Source organism: Polypterus senegalus, chromosome 5 (assembly GCF_016835505.1).
Source record: "Polypterus senegalus isolate Bchr_013 chromosome 5, ASM1683550v1, whole genome shotgun sequence".
Classification (NCBI taxonomy): Eukaryota; Metazoa; Chordata; class Cladistia; order Polypteriformes; family Polypteridae; genus Polypterus; species Polypterus senegalus.
The window spans coordinates 78940497-78958547 of NC_053158.1; the positions used below are offsets into that span (position 1 = coordinate 78940497).

General features: G+C 36.8%; 1 protein-coding gene across 4 annotated transcripts in view; it reads left to right on the plus strand.

Moving 5' to 3' along the window:
- The window catches only part of yes1 (YES proto-oncogene 1, Src family tyrosine kinase), a 119927-nt gene that overhangs the window by 90132 nt on the left and 11744 nt on the right, over positions 1-18051 (plus strand). For all 4 annotated transcript variants that reach the window (XM_039754854.1, XM_039754853.1, XM_039754856.1 and 1 more), the window contains 4 exons: positions 1773-1872; positions 7182-7280; positions 9853-9956; positions 15135-15284. In XM_039754854.1, the coding sequence (XP_039610788.1) occupies positions 1773-1872; positions 7182-7280; positions 9853-9956; positions 15135-15284 (453 nt within the window). The remainder of the gene's footprint in view (positions 1-1772; positions 1873-7181; positions 7281-9852; positions 9957-15134; positions 15285-18051) is intronic.

The following is an 18051-nucleotide window of genomic DNA, read 5'->3' on the forward strand; positions in this document are numbered from 1 at the left end:
AATTGTTTAATTTCCTCTAATGTACTCATATGAAACAAAGGTTTATTTTTAAAAAACAGTAGTAGTTTTCACAGTTTGTCTAACAAAAATGTGTAGATTCTCTTACATTGAATCAATTATTTGATACTGGCAGTTAAACTCTTTGTAAATGTAAAAATCTTGCACATATAGGCTTTAATCATTACTTGCGTTATTGTCTTTTTTGCTGTTAAAATATATATTTACTTTATTCAGTTTCCCCAAAGTACCAGTTATTTTTTGAGTTCTAATTATAAATATGAATTTCCATTTTAATTTTGCAGTGTTTGTCTCTTCCAAAAAGGTGTTATAATAAACACAGTGCAAACCTTTTTTCAAAAAAAGATAGAAAAAAAAAGCTGCAAATCTATCAAATGTTCTTAATGTTATTCAAGAAGATACAAGAATAACGTACTGTAGTATATAAGTGAAAATTGACAAAGTTTCCTGCTAAGCTAACAAGACTGTTGTTTACTAAGCAATTTCAAATTCTTCATCTCTTCTTTTTCTAATTGAAAATGTGAGCTGCCGTACTTAACACAAGCTCGCTTGTCATTCAAACTTAGAGAAGCAGTGTTCGTTTTAAAGGATAAAATTTAAAAGTTCTAAATTTATTAAAGTAGCATTTCTTGCTGTTTGTCTAATTGCACATGACTTTGTTCATTATTACAGAGGAATTTTTGTCCCATTGTCTGGAGTGTTTCCAGTGCTGGTTCCACTGATATAGAGTATTGTGCTTGTTTTTGTTTTTATAATGCCCATGTTGTGCTAGAATCTTGGCATCTAAGGCACTGACACAGTGTAAAAGAGTGGAAAAACTTTGTATGTACATTTACAATATATATTTTTACAATATCAATATCACATTTTGTTGTTTTTAGGAGTAATTACAGGGCTTTTAATGTAAACAGGCTTCTTTTCTGTTAGGAACATTTAAAAGGTGATTTTTTTCATAAGTGGAACAAAGCAGGCATGCTGTCACATGCTTTCCCTATCACATTGTTTTATTGCAGTTTTCTATTTTTATGTGTTCTTATTGTATTTTAAATTTAGCAATATATTGTTAAGATGTCCTTATTTAAGGAGAAACCCAGTGTTTCACCTCTCTAAGGTAGATTTGACAGAACTGAAGAAGCATTATCAATTGTTAATAAATACAGCTTTGTTATCAGTATTCAATCTGTCAGTCAGTCATTTTCCAACCTGCCATATCCTAACACAGGGTTACAGGGGTCTGCTGGAGCCATTCCCAGCCAGCACAGGCAGGAACAAATCCCGGGCAGGGTGCCAGCCCACCACAGGACACACACACACACACACGCACGCACCAAGAACAATTTAGGATCGCCAGTACACCTAACCTACATGTCTTTGGACTGTGGGAGGAAACCGGAGCACCCGGAGAAAACCCACGCAGACATGGGGAGAACATGCAAACTCCATGCAGGGAAGACCCAGGAAGTGAACCCAGGTCTCCTTACTGCAAGGCAGCAGCGCTACCACCATGCCGTCCTATCAGTATTCAATGATAGTTAATATTTTAACTTTTCCAAAATAACTAAAAATATATAGAGAAAAAAATGTTTTCTGGGCAATGTCATATTTAACTGCCATGCAAGGTTTACTTATTTGTGCTAATTTTTGAATTTGCAGGCTTAGGTAAATCAAACATTTTAAGCCTTTGATAAAGTCTCAGTGAAATGTGTTTTTATGGTGTTCATTTTAAGAGTCTAAATATATAATTTTGTTTTTAGGTGGAGTTACTATTTTTGTGGCCTTATATGACTATGAAGCTAGAACAACTGATGATTTATCATTCAAGAAAGGGGAAAGATTTCAAATCATCAATAACACGTAAGTTGAAGTTTTTTTTTTTTTTTGTTTGCTTTTGTTGGAAATAAGATGAAGTGCAGAATGTTTCTTACTCAAATTGGAACAGATTTTATAGAACTGGGAAAGTAAAGAATTTAATTTGAACTTAGATATTTAAAATACAGAAATGACACGGTATGCTTAATACAGTTAGAGTTAAATATATGTCTGCCAGGTTCTAAAGAACTTTTGAACTGTTACTTGTAAAGTAAATTTGAATTGAGTTTTTTAGAGCAGAGATTGCATTTTTTACCATTATATTATGGTAGATACATTAAGATTCTTTAGATAAGTACCATAAAACAGTGTGCTAACAATATATTGCAAGTTATAATGGTAGATTGTTTATTAAGCAGTAATATCCCATTGAGTGTTTTCATAAGTTTTGCTAAAGAATTGGGGATCGTTTTTAAGCCAAGACTGTCAGTTAAATGAGAAGAAATTTTATTCCTATATGGTCTGAGCAAGGGAAATTCCAAAATGTGTGATGCAGTGAAGGCAGGTGCATGATTACATCACTCACAGTTCGGGTCTTAACCCTGGTGCTTTTTGGATACTCTGAATTGAAAAAGAAATATACAGTATACTCTTTAGAGTTGATTTGGATCATGTTTCTCAGAAATTGAAGAATAGTGCAAGTTATGCTGGACAATGAGTTTGCTTACTGAACATCTTATGGATGAATCTTATGAATTTTTCCCGCTTATTACAAAAATCACCTTTTAAATTTAAGGTGGCCCATCATTACAAAAGTTTTGGTAGTCTTCAGGAATTCTAGTATTAAGGTAGATACCTGGTTTCTTAAAAAAAATCTTTGTTGACATGGGCAGGTAATCTTCTGGAGTTCTTTTTCAAAACACTCCAATGTCATTAATCATTGGCCACTGTGAATCTGAAAATCATGGCCCTTGTGATATTTTTTTATTGCATGTTTAAAAAATGTGTAGTCAAGTTGAAGCTTTATTTATAGGTTTCCGTTACTGGAATGCACATAGCACACTCTTTTCTGCTTGGTTATGTGACTCAGCCGAGCAAAGAAAAGTGAACATGTGCTTCTTGCCTTACATCCAGTGCTGTTGGAATAATAATGCAGGTATTTTTGTCAATAAGATAAGTATTATATTAGGATACTCATTACTTTAAAAAGTAATCGGACTACATAACGCATGTTACTTTGAACATGTTGCCCCACTGTTCTGGAGATTGTGTTGCTGAGTTTAGCACTCTTCATTCAACTCATCAACATAATTTGCATATTTCTGAAATATTAGGGCTGCATTATTACTTCTTCTGGCAGAAATAATAAATTTATCTAACATTCGCACTTAATTTATTTTGGGGATGTTTTTACTCAGATGTTGAGAATTTTCTTGGCAACTGCAGAGCACCAACTATGTCCAGCTTGCTGACAATATTCTTCAAGCATACAAATCCATGAAGCTTATGTTGCTAAAGTTTTACTTTCTGCATTCACACTTGGACTTCTTTTCTGATAATCTTATTGCAGTCAGTGATGAACATGGTGAAAGATTTCATCAGGACATCGTAATGATGGAAAAGCAGTATTATTTCAAGTGGAATCCATCAATGCTGGTTGACTGTGGTTAAACACTGAAATGAGAAGCTTCATATGCAGAATGCAAAGATTAGCTGTAAAAGATTTTTATCCCATTTGAACTAATGCATTGTATCAAGAAATTAAACACTCTAACCTCAAAAGTTAATTTCATGTTTGTCCAAAGTCCTACATCATACAGTCAAACTAAAATTATATTTGTATTTAGCTTAATGTACCTCATAAGCACCAAAACTTTTTCAGGAAGCAAAACTTTTAAAATATTTTGTCCGATGTTCTAAAGGGCTGACTTTCATTATCTTAATCTTTTTTTAATTTTGTATAATTTTATTTTTTATATACGTAAAATATATTTATAGTGTATACTTTTATTTTACTAGCCAAACCCAATTTTAAAATAATCGGTTTGGCCAGTCTAAACTAGATTATCCTGACATCCATGTAGAGATCCCAGGACAAACTGATTTGTCCTAGTCTAAACTAGTTTGGCCTTGTTGGGCAAGTTATGCCTCCAATTTCCAGGACATTAAATTGTTGTAATCTTCTCTGTTGTAGGGGTGTGTTCTGCTTTTTTTAGCCTCCTCCACTTCTTTAAATTCTAAATATGTATTTTATAAGCACATTAAAATAAGTTGCTTTCACTTTTCCAGATTCTCTGTCAAGAATCTGTCTCTGCACGCCCTTTGATATATTTGTCCACTAATCAAACCCTCATCCTTAACAGCGAGAAACACAAAAACCAAAAAGAATAAAAGAAATGGCAACCAAACGCAAGAATGAAATTAATAAAATGCTTGAACACTGCAGATTTATGGCTCACTGTGGAATGTCGGTAGTGCACTGTGGAAGATGCAGGGTGGGGGTGGCATAGGCAGGGATTCCCAAAATTTGCAGGATCAGTTTTGAATAGGCCAGACTAGTTTATGCATTGGAGGAAAGTGCGATTGCAGGCTTAACTAGTTTTGGACTAGGCCAAATCAGTTTTTTCTGGGAGCTCTACAATACATTGAGTTTAGAATAATCCTGTTTGGACTAGACCAAACTGATTCACCCATTCCACTTTGGACAGACTGGCTTGACCTAGTCTAAAATAGTTTGTCCTAAAATTTGGTTTTGGCCGGTAACATATTTAACATATACATACACACACTCACTCACTGGCTGCTTTATTAGGTGCACCAGTTCAACTGTGTGTTAACGCAAATATTAATATGCAGACATTGTCAAGAAGACCATCTGAAGTTAAAACAGAGCATCAGAATGGGTAAGAAAGGTGATTTAAGTGACTGATCGAGGCATGGTGGTTGGTGCTGACTGAAAGTTAAATTGGTAGTGGTTTTAATACTCCAAGCTCAAGGTTGTGTAGAGCAGGCATGTCAAACACGTGGCCCGTGACATATCCTAGGTAGTACTAAACTCGTACAAAATGATCACTATCGTTTGTGATTGAATCATTCTGCATCTTCGGCGTTACTTATTGACTTTTCTTTCTTCTGCCTTCTGACAAAAGCGCGTTTTCCCATGGCATTACGGTACCGGAAACGTCATCTGCTAGTATAGTTGCAGCTGTGGCGACCACTCCTTGATACCCTAGGCATGACACTGCCCCGATGAGCTTTGACCAAAGTTAATGAGCTGCGACATCGCAAGTGAAGTGCTAGCCTGCAGCAGCCTGGCAGGCTACACTACTGGCTGGGCTGCTGAAACTGGCCACAGGGCAGAACTGACCATCACGAGTAGTAATTGCTCACATATTTCAAGTAATGGAGCGGGAGATCGACAGGCGGATCAGTGCGGCATCTGCAGTGATGTGGGCTCTGCATTGATCTGTTGTGGTAAAGGAGCTGAGCCATAAGGCAAAGCTCTCAATTTATCGGTCAATCTACATTCCTACCCTCACCTGAACTGTGGGTAGTGACCAAAAGAACGAGATTGTGAATACAAGCGGCTGAAATGAGTTTCCTCCGCAGGGTGTCTGGGCTTTCCCTTAAAGATAGGGTGAGAAGCTCAGTCATTCGGGAGGAATTCGGAGTAGAGCCTCTGCTCCTCCGCATCGAGAGGAGTCAGATGAGGTGGCTCGGCATTTGATCTGGATGCCTCCCTGGTGAGGTGTTCCAGGCACGTCTAACCAGGAGCCGGCCCCGGGGAAGACTCGGGACACGCTGGAGGGACTATGTCTTTCGGCTGGCATGGGAACACCTCGGGATTCCCCCAGAAGAACTAGTAGAAATGGCCGGGGAGAGGGAAGTCTGGGCATCTCTGCTCAAGCTGCTCCCCCCGTGACCCGATCTCGGATAAGCGGAAGTGGATGGATGGATGGATAGATATTTTCACTTTTTTTTGCTCTAGTTTTATGTACAGTAATCTCGTGCTAGTATTGTAACGAACAGTTAGTGTAGACTACAGCTGAAGTTCTGAAGAGGATGCGAGAAGTTGGTGAGTTGTTTAACACATTTTTGTGATTTTGAATTTGTAAAATTAGTGTAGGTTGGGGGCTTTTTGCATATCTGCTTATTTTACAATATAAACTTTGAAGTAATCTTAGTAAAGTAAAATTTGATTTTTGGAGGATTTGTTTTCCAACTTGAACTACTGAGCAATGAATTCAGTGAGCATTTTCATGATTTCAGTTCACACGAGCAGGACTTTACGCTGTTTACATCACCATACTCTTACAACGTTGAGAATGCACCTCAGAATATCCAAATGGAATTGATTGAACTGCAGTCAGATTCTATTCTGAAGGCAAAATACAACAAAGTTTGATGTGCCAGGCTTGTATGCTTACCTGCCACCCTCATATGTGCAGATGCATAAGTTGGCATTGAGAGTACTGTCTATGTTCGTAAGCACTTACCTTTGTGAGCAATTGTTTTCGTTAATGAAAGCTACCAAAACCTCACATCGCTCAAGACTTCCCGTCAAGCTCCTTTCATCCCTCATAAAAGTTGCAGCTGCACAATATTTCAAGCCTGATATTGACGAACTGGTTACTAACAAGAGATGCCAAGTGTTGGGACAAAAAGAAATAGATCTCAGATTGTAAGACTCCTATATAAGGACCTAATTGTACACTGTTGTACGGAGATTGTATGGAAATGAATAGCTTTTCTTTAAACTTTAAATGTTACATTTTTTAAAGTTTTCAGTATTGGAAAGAAAGCTAAACTAACTTTGTATAATGGTATAATAGTATTTGTTATAGTGCGGCCTGCTGACGCACGTATGGCATTTGAAGTGGCCCACCAATGGTAGTGAGTTTGACATGCCTCGTGTAGAGCATGGTAAGCCGTAACAGTGGCATCATAAGAACAAGTTTTGTACAACTGAATTTCGCAGCAGACTACAGCAGTTGATGATATTCACAAAAAGTATATTTGACTCCAGTAATCAAAATCAGTTAGTCTTAAATGCATTCATTCCTTTGACTACAAACTAAAATAAAAAATGACTCGTGAGTAAAAAAAGTTGCTTTTTTTTTTTTTTGAAAAAGGTTGAAAAAAAATAACTGTAAACTATTTGTTAGGCTGTTAGTACTGTATGATGATAAATGAAAGTTTTCATTTCCAAAAGTTTCCACTATAAGTTTTATAGTGGATGATGTATTTTCCAGAACAAGTCTGAAAATGACTGAGCAAGTTTGTTTTATTAACAGATAATGTTGTATACAGTTTGCCAACTGCTAACTGTCTGAAATCTCTTGTCTTTTTTTCAGGGAGGGAGACTGGTGGGAAGCTCGATCCATCAATACAGGGAAAAAAGGATACATTCCTAGTAATTATGTTGCTCCTGCTGACTCCATACAGGCTGAAGAGTGAGTGTGATATTTATACAGTTTATTTGGTTACATGGTATTGATATTTTTTTTTTAATTTAAAACATCAGATAATTTTTCACTTATTATACCTAGGGCCATTTTCTTGCAATAAAACGCAGTTCTCCGCTTCGACTCAAAAGCCTTTTATGGGCAATATTTAGCCTTTCCTTTAAAGACTATGACAGGTTGAGTATCTGTAATCTGAAATGCCTGGGTCCAGCAGTGTTTTCAATTTTGGAATATTTGCATATACATAATGAGTTCTTGGTGAAACCCTTGATAAAGCAGGGAAATGCCGCTAAACCAGCTAAATGACAACTCATTTACACAAAGTAGTTTTCTAAACTATAGGAAGTGTAAGTTCAGATTAGTCTGCTACTTTGATTACCTTAGAATGCACAAGGGTACATTGTATTTGAGAACATGTTTACTGCATTGCCGTGGACTAAAATCGGAGGCAATGTTTGCTGCGGTTTGTAGCAGTTTACTTATACCTATTAAAAGTTGAAAAGTTTTTCCTTTGATATATATTAAAGAAACAAGTCATAATTACAAAACACAACCCAATCAAATTAAAATAACTTGGCATGTACAACAGTATGTTTTGAAGACACTTCCTAAATGTGGCACTCTTTCACCACCCACTGAGGAGAGATACAAATACAAAGGTCCGTCTAAAATGGTTTCTTATATAAAATTAAAAGGTTCAAGTTCTGAAAAATCCTAAACTGGTCCTCAGAGAAAGAATTTGATTTTTGCCAAGTAAATGACAATATAAAACATTACCTTCTCATTAAGTTATAAATGGTAGATTGGGATTCTTCTGGTTGAGCAAAAATGTGTGTATGCATGCAAATTTTCACAGGATATTACCACTGACTTTTTTTTTTTTTCTCTCTCTCCCTCTCTCTGCTTCGTAGCATACTTCTGCTTACCTGGTCTTAATCCAGTCATTGCTGTTAGTGTTCAGTCTTGAATTTAAAAAAAAAAAAAATATCTAAGATTTAACACCATGTTGAGTAACAAAATGTGTATATATGTAAGGCTTTCCCAAGACATTTTGCCTAGCAGATTGTATCTTGCCCTGGGTACATTTTAGACAATATAGTTTGTGAATGGTGAACAATATTTAGTTGAATTTTGGTGTTCTTGGTGCATATTGAATTGGATTGTATTTTCTGAATGGCTTATTTAATTCTTCCTGAAATTTTTAATTGACAGGTTTTCCATCTTCTAAGCTGATTTAGGTTTAAGATTTTTTTTTTAAATGATACACTGTAGATGCCACATAAATCTCCATCAAAACTATCCAGTCATCACCTCAGGCAAAGATACACTGTAGGCGAATGATGAGGGAATCTGGGTTGGTTGCTTTTTGTAAAGGTTTTTGTTTCTTCTTCAATGAAAATAAAAATGTCACTAAAAGCTAAAGTTTAGAGTATATTAGTTCAAAAGATACAAATGCATTATAAGTACAGAGATCTCTAACTGATATAATCTCTAGCAACATCCATGGGTTGAAAACTACATTGATTAAAGAAGGCTGCAATAACGGACAAGAACTTAAAATGTGTCCTATCTTGGTTCCATGTCTTGTAAATGGTGAACCTCAGTGTGACTGGTAAATTGATGATAATGTTGGCTGGTGAATAATGATTTAGAATAGGACTTCTTTTCCATGGGTACCCAAGCAGGTTTTTTTTCATGGCCTAATGCTTATGTCCAATATGATGATGTAGGAATATTTGAAGCCCAGTAATAGAACTGAAAGTTAGACAGTACCATGTATCCTTTGTGTTTAGCTGTCTATAGAGTTGATCTTTAGTAAATGGCCATTTTGAACTCCCAATAAATGATGTTACAATTGGGTTTAACTTCTTTTAAAAGAAGGATTTGTTGAGAGAGATATAAGAAAGTTCTAAACGAGATGCAAGACCTTTGACAGAATATTATTTTTCATGATCTCAATTCTCCTTGTTAAAAGAAGATTGAAGACCATCTTTTAGTGTCTTGTTTAATGTTTTGTCTCATATAACCAACATTGTGTTCAAAGAGATCTTCCTTTCATTTTAATATTCTTTTCTGACACATTCAACTTGACAGAAAGAGACTAAAAATGCTGGATCAAAATGGATCAAAAGCAAATTTTAAATTTAATGTGGTGGTAGATTTGCACTTGGAATCTTGAGTGTACTGCATCTTATTTAATTTCACACTGTTGTGAGGGAGTTTTCATGGGAGTTTGACAGAAAAGGCTATGTTGGTCTAAAAGGGTAAACCCAGTGCAAGTCTTCAGAAAAGTATCAGTTAAGCACACTCTGAAATCAGTCTCCTAACAATAAGTGATTAAATGTCTATGGGTGGTTTTTATAGTCACTGTGCATGATTATTTACCAGTTTTCTGATAATATCTTTTGTAAATAATGCTGGGCTTTTTTCAATTTTGAAAATATTTTTCCTATATAGATCATTATAAAAGTCTTTACTGAAATTAATTTTGCATATCACATTTATTCAAGTCTACACTATATTTTACCTATATAATAATTTTTCACTTTTTGCTATTTAGGTGGTACTTTGGGAAAATGGGACGCAAAGACGCTGAACGGCTACTTTTAAATCCAGGGAACCAGCGTGGAACTTTCTTGGCAAGAGAGAGTGAAACTACTAAAGGTAAACTTTTGGAATGCTTTCATGGAAATAAGGAACTTTCCTGACAAATGTTTAATCTAAAGCTTTGCAAAAAATATATTTCAATATTAAAGGATATTTATTTTTCAAGTTAATACATTTTTTTGACAGTCATGATATATAGTTTGCCTGGGAAATTGTGCCCTTAAGTGCACAAAGTATGTGCTTATGTGACCCCAAACCACAGACCCAGCAATACACCACACGTTATTGGGATAAAATAGACTTTTTATTCACTCCTTAATCACTTTCCACAATCCTTCCCAGATGTAAGCAACAATATTCAGTAAAACGTACAATAAACTGACAATTCCTCCTCTTTCTCTCCTCTAGTTGTTTGTTCACTTTTATGCTGGACCCAGGAGTGTTTCCGGTGCCACATCATATCCTCTGGAAACACTTCCGGATCATAAGAAAAGTATAGAGGTCCTCACAATGACAACACCCTCTATCGATAAGTAGGGACCCCAACAGGGCTGCACTTCCACACTCCAATTCCCAAGCATTCCTGTGGATGTCCTGACTGAGTTCCCATATGAGAACCTCTGCCACCTATCATATGGGGGATAGAACAAATCACAGCTTTCGGCTTTTGCTTTCCCATCCATTATTTCCTGCCAGCTGGGCACAAAGTTATTTCTCTGCTCTATAGATCAGTAAGCCTTCGTCATCGCTGTTGCCTCCTATCCAGGTAATATATAGTTCCCTGTCTCCTCTGGGATGCCCATTGTCCTTCTACTATATGTATACGAGTCCTGCATCTTTATAATAGTTTGGTGTTTTTTGTTTTTTTTTTTATATATATACAGTGGTGTGAAAAACTATTTGCCCCCTTCCTGATTTCTTATTCTTTTGCATGTTTGTCACACAAAATGTTTCTGATCATCAAACACATTTAACCATTAGTCAAATATAACACAAGTAAACACAAAATGCATTTTTAAATGATGGTTTTTATTATTTAGGGAGAAAAAAATCCAAACCTACATGGCCCTGTGTGAAAAAGTAATTGCCCCCTGAACCTAATAACTGGTTGGGCCACCCTTCGCAGCAATAACTGCAATCAAGCGTTTGCGATAACTTGCAATGAGTCTTTTACAGCGCTCTGGAGGAATTTTGGCCAACTCATCTTTCCAGAATTGTTGTAATTCAGCTTTATTTGAGGGTTTTCTAGCATGAACCGCCTTTTTAAGGTCCTGCCATAGCATCTCAATTGGATTCAGGTCAGGACTTTGACTAGGCCACTCCAAAGTCTTCATTTTGTTTTTCTTCAGCTATTCAGAGGTGGATTTGCTGGTGTGTCTTGGGTCATTGTCCTGTTGCAGCACCCAAGATCGCTTCAGCTTGAGTTGACGAACAGATGGCCGGACATTCTCCTTCAGGATTTTTTGATAGACAGTAGAATTCATGGTTCCATCTATCACAGCAAGCCTTCCAGGTCCTGAAGCAGCAAAACCACCCCAGACCATCACACTACCACCACCATATTTTACTGTTGGTATGATGTTCTTTTCTGAAATGCTGTGTTCCTTTTACGCCAGATGTAACGTGATATTTGCCTTCCAAAAAGTTCAACTTTTGTCTCATCAGTCCACAAGGTATTTTCCCAAAAGTCTTGGCAATCATTGAGATGTTTCTTAGCCAAATTGAGACGAGCCCTAATGTTCTTTTTGCTTAACAGTGGTTTGCGTCTTGGAAATCTGCCAAGCAGGCCGTTTGTGCCCAGTCTCTTTCTTATGGTGGAGTCGTGAACACTGACCTTAATTGAGGCAAGTGAGGCCTGCAGTTCTTTAGATTTTGTCCTGGGGTCTTTTGTGACCTCTCGGATGAGTCGTCTCTGCGCTTTTGGAGTAATTTTGGTCAGCCGGCCACTCCTGGGAAGGTTCACCACTGTTCCATGTTTTTGCCATTTGTGGATAATGGCTCTCACTTGTGGTTCGCAGGAGTCCCAAAGCTTTAGAAATGGCTTTATAACCTTTACCAGACTGATAGATCTCAGTTACTTCTGTTCTCATTTGTTCCTGAATTTCTTTGGATCTTGGCATGATGTCTAGCTTTTGAGGTGCTTTTGGTCTACTTCTCTGTGTCAGGCAGCTCCTATTGAAGGGATTTCTTGATTGAAACAGGTGTGGCAGTAATCAGGCCTGGGGGTGGCTACAGAAATTGAACTCAGGTGTGATACACCACAGTTAGGTTATTTTTAACAAGGGGGCAATTACTTTTTCACACAAGGCCATGTAGGTTTGGATTTTTTTTTCTCCCTAAACAATAAAAACCATCATTTAAAAACTGCATTTTGTGTTTACTTGTTTTATATTTGACTAATGGTTAAATGTGTTTGATCATCAGAAACATTTTGTGTGACAAACATGCAAAAGAATAAGAAATCAGGAAGGGGGCAAATAGTTTGTCACACCACTGTATATATATATTTTTTTAATTATTATTCCTAAGCTGTCGACATCCTACCAGGTGTCCTTATCAGAGGAAAGTGATTAGACATACAGGAATCAAAGGCAATGTATAGAAAGTAATGGGGTGGGGGATTAATAAATTGGGATTTGGAAGGTGTTGGTCATAGTCTTTTTTCCAGTTTGGATTTTCTTTTTAAGGCTGCATATGTTGGGTTCATGTCCAAGTGTCTGTTAATGGTGTTTTCATTACAGAGCCAAGATTCAGCCAGCTCTCCGACACTCTTTGTATTGGCCCAGTTAAAAGTGTATCCACTTGAACTTGTATGTGTGTAAATCAGAGACCATGGGTCTTCTAATGGCATTGAGATGTTCCTGTATACATGTTTTTAGTGTTTTACATGTTTGTCCTATGTGTACTGCTGGGCATGAATTGCATGGAATGCTATAAACTGTTTCTTATCATTGTAGTCGATTTTATTTATTTGTTTATTTTTTTGTGTTTGGCATTAAAAGGACAGACCGTAAAGTATATTCTGGTTTGTGCGCTATCTTGATCCCAGATCTGGACAGGATTTGTGCTCTACTTTCTTACATGCCACAGTAAAGGAGGGTGTGGTGAGGGACCAAATTGAAGTCGATTGTTTGAGGTTTGGGGCATCTCCTATATAGGCATTGTTTAACAAATGCCATGGGGTAGCCATTTGATGTGAACAGACAAAGAAGATAACGTCTCCATGTGTCCATTGTGTTCCAATGGGTGTTAATGCTTTTGAACAAAGTCCTAACACAACTCCGTGTATGCGATGAAGGGTGGTTCCTGGACAAGTGTAGTATTTTGTCTGCACATCATTCCTTGCAATGAATATTCTTAAACTGCCGCGGTTAACTCTTTCAGTGGAAATGTCAAGGAAATTGATGCGTCTGTTTTTCCATCGTAAATTGGATTGCAGGGAATACTGAGTTGATGTGGCCGTTGAATTCATTTAGTTGGTTACTTTGAAATTGCTGCATAACTAGTTCAGTTAGAGTCCTGATAACGAAGATCCCATTGGCATGCCTTCTTTCTGACTATAGTGTTTTCCATTAAAAAGAAAGTGGGTTTTTTTTGGCAAAGTGAAATGCATCTAAGAAAACCACAGCATGGAAACCACTCAGTAAGTGACAGTTCTTTGATCGATGGTGATCACCTCGATAGACATGTTAATGCGGGTACGGTTGGAATGATAAAGAAAATGGGTACCTGATCAATGTAAAGTAAGTCTAAAATACCTACACAATAACTATAATCGTAATAAATGAACAATAAAACAGCGGAGAAGCCATGGATTAAATAAAAAGGCTGTAGTTATCAGCAGGGAGACGTGAATCCCGTGGCGAAGCAAGGAAGGGAATGAAGAGACTGGAGCGACGGACGGCCTTATATAGACAGGCAGCCAACAATGTCGGAGGCGTTGGGATGGGGACCCAACGCCGCCTCACACGGTGACTGAGCTGCAGGCTATGGACATATATATGTACGTAAGTAGGATTCATTTAGCGTTGGGTACCCGCATACCACATTTCTTGAAGATGGGCCCATAAGTAACAAAGACTGTTGAAAAGTTCAATATGGCGGCCGACAGTGGCGTCATACCACCGAAAAAAATACGTACATCGGTTTCGGTTCACGCAGGGAAGCCGCCTACCAAATTTCGTGAAGATGGGGCCATAGATAAGAAAGTTCAACATGGCGGACGTTGTCGACCGTTATGACTGTTACACGTAGAATTTCGAAATAAAACATGCTTAACTTTTGTAAGTAAGCTGTAAGGAATAAGCCTGCCAAATTTCAGCCTTCTACCTACACGGGAAGTTGGAGAATTAGTGATGAGTGAGTGAGTCAGTCAGTCAGTGAGGGCTTGTAAAATGTAGCAGTTTTCCTGGACAGCAGTGTACTTTGATTCTGATCCCATGACTGTTTCTGTGAATTAGTTCCTAGACTGAAGTTCGGCTCTTCTGCTATTGAGTTCAGTAATTTTGATATCTCCCTCTGTAGAAGTATATTTAACTTTCAAATAAATATACAGCATATTTAACTAGCCAAATAATACACTAACAGTATATCAGCAGTGTTATTTTAGTGGCTTGCAGTTGTTGTTGTAAACTAGAGTCCTAAAGCCTAGGGTCCTGAATAGTGACTTAAAATGCTCACTGGAAGTGGAAACCATCAACTCCAACAACTTACGCAAATGGCAATGAAGAATCTTTATAAAATTTTATAAAAGTGTTTATTTTCAAAATGGCTATGTTAAGCAGTGAATCTCTGAAGACCACAAAAGGCATAGCAAGGAATGCCCTCTTTGATCTTGGTGTCAGTTATTCTTGGGAACATCTGTCTTAAATAACGAAAACCTTCACCTTCCTTGTTCAGTGCTTTCACGAAATTCTTCATGAGTCCCAGCTTCATGTGAAGAGGAGGCAAAAATATCTTTGCCAGGTCGACAAGTGATTCATGTGCCACATTTTTTGTCCTGGAACTAACTTTTTACGGAGTGACCAGTTCTGTCGAGACTAGTATGACTCTTTGGCACGGCTGTCCCATTCACAGGTGAAACAACAGTACTTTGTATAGCCGAGCTGCAGTCCTAGTAACCGAGCAATTGACTTATTGTATTGTATATTACATACATACTGTGATTCTAACAAAAATAAGTGTATCAGTGAATAATTGTCTGTTATTTCTTCCCTTTACTTCTTTTAATGCCAGGTGCTTATTCGCTCTCAATTCGAGACTGGGATGAAGCGAAAGGTGACAATGTAAAGCACTACAAAATCCGAAAACTTGATAATGGTGGTTATTACATTACAACAAGGGCTCAATTTGAAACACTCCAAAAACTGGTGAAACATTACACAGGTAATATGTTTTACATATTAAATTCATATTGGCACTTAAGAATAAACATTCAATGTTTATGATTTTAAAAAATGAGATTTAATTTCTCGTTTAAAGATGTTTTAAAGTAAAACAAAGTTTTTTGTTTAATATGGATATTAACGTGCACAGCAACAATAAAAGTAAGCTTTTTTTCACACAACAAAAGTTAACTTATGTCTAAGATACTGTGAACACTGATCTGTGAAAAAACATTTACTCCCTTTGAAAAATGATCAATGGTAAAGAAAATTTGAGAAGAAATCTTGTCCATAATCCTTAGAAGCATGTTTACTAGTGTTAGCAGCACAGTATTAGATGCAACTATATAGCCTTTATATTAAAAATAAAATCCTATTTTAGGTTATAGATCGTGTAAACATATTTAAAATAAGTCTCTATGCAGTAACCAATACAAACTGTAACACTCTTTGGATATTGGATGTACTTTTACAATGTTTCCGCTTTTGCAGTATTCCATGAGGGGCAACTTAGTACACCCCAAGTTACTGCTTTTTACCTGTTTCTGCTTTCTCACGGTGTAGAAACAGCACTCAACCCAAACTCACTCACAGCTCTTAATCCTGAAGTTGTATTGATCTGAACTACTACAAATTTACCTGCTTGCATTGTTCTAACTTTCCAGAGGCTGTGTACCATGGAGAACTGTTACAGGTGTATTTAAAGGTAAAGTCTACAACACAACCATGTCTTAAGTGATACTGCATTTTTAGCAGTTAACTGATTATTGAACAACAAGAACTACTATCTAATTCAATTTTATTTTTATATACCACACCTTCCACATATAGAGTGCCACTCACATTTACAAATGTAACATATTAAAGATAAATAAAGATTCTACAATAAAAAGTTAACACAAACACCTTAAAATATGTCAATTCACAATCACCCATCCATCCATTTTCCAACCTGTTGAATCCGACACGGGGTCTGCTGGAGCCAATCCCAGCCAACACAGGGTGGAAGGCAGGAACCAATCCCGGGCAGGGCGCCAACCCACCGCAGGACACACACACACACTCGCACACCAAGCACACACTAGGGACAATTTAGGATCCATGTCTTTGGACTGTGGGAGGAAACCGGAGTACCCGGAGGAAACCCTTACAGACACAGGGAGAACATGCAAACTCCACGCGGGGAGAACCCGGGAAGCAAACCCGGGTCTCCTAACTGCGAGGCAGCAGTGCTACCACTGCGCCACCATGCCGCCCTAATTCACAATCATCATAAATAATATACTATTTTTGGTTTTTAGGATTTTTATTATGATATAAGGAAATGTTAAAATATACATTACTATTAGCTCGGCTGACAGCACATTAGAGGAAAATAAACTTCAATCAACACAAATTTTAGAGAAAATAAACCTCTGTATGTTCTTTGAACATTTTTAATCAAGGCCGGTTAACCACCAAGCATCTTCAGGGTTGTAATGCCTTCTACTATAACAAACCTTTGTGTTCATGTTTTTTTAAATAGAATATTTTAGTGGTCTGATGATGGGCTGCCCCAACCACTATGAGCCACAGTTCCAAGGACAAATCTTATTGTAACAGCATCCGTGCTTTGCACCACAGTAGATCATCTGAAAAATGAAAGAAAATATTAACTTATCACAGAGATTGCTGAAATTATTAAAATGCATGAGCTGCCTTCCCATTAGTTGTAACACACATACCAATTTCTGAACTACAGGCTTTACATTCAAGAATACTTTTATTTATATTTCGAAATTTTAAGACCTTGTCATCATGTCATGATATGCCTGTAATTTTTATGTTGATAGCCAGGCTTGTGTTGGAAAGGGCTGACCTAAATCATGTCTGATTGTTAACCAAAGTATTCAAACAGCAGATGAGGGAATATTAGATTACCAGTAATGGCAAACATTGGTATTTTTTAATCTGACTTCCCCATTATTCATCAACAATTCATTAAAAATATTGTATGTAGTTACGTTTAGTAAAGAATTAAATGTTTCTTGGCCTCTTCAAAGTTTTATTTTTGAGACACATCAATTTTACATGCTTAGAGAATGTTTGACCATAGACATCTTGCACTTCCATTGTGTGTTATGTGAGGCTGCATTGTCCCTGTCAATTGTTGTTTGATTTTTATGTGCCTTTGTCCAAATTGCTGTGCAGCTTTTTAGTATGAGTATAAATTAGTGTGTAAAACATATTTTGAGTAGCATATATTAATGTGAATTATGTGTTCAAGTTTAAAATAAAAATCTTTAAATAGAATAATATATTGGCTACAATTTTTTTTTCAAAGCTGTTGCCTGAATGCGTGAAAAGTTAAATTATTTGGCTGGTTGCATTGTTTAGGGATAAGGTAATGGATGCATCTTTTTGCTCTTTTATTTTTAATTTATGTTCGATCGCTGAAACAGTTGTACACATTTCAAATACAGTATTATCAATGTGCCTTTAGATTATACATTGGCAGTAAATCCAATGTTTAAAGTGATAGTAATTATGTAATTTTTTTTTTTGCAACAAATAGTATCTAATATAACTAAATGTTCAATTCACTCACATCCTATTTTCAAGCTGTATAACTTCCTAGAGTTGCCACTTGTTAATACTGAATTGGAGCAAACACTTCAGAATATAAAAAGTGGGAGAATGCTGCCTTAAACAAATGCATTGTTCAGAGAGTACAGTTAATGAAAAATCTATACTGTACATGCAACAGACTGCATAAAATAATACTTATT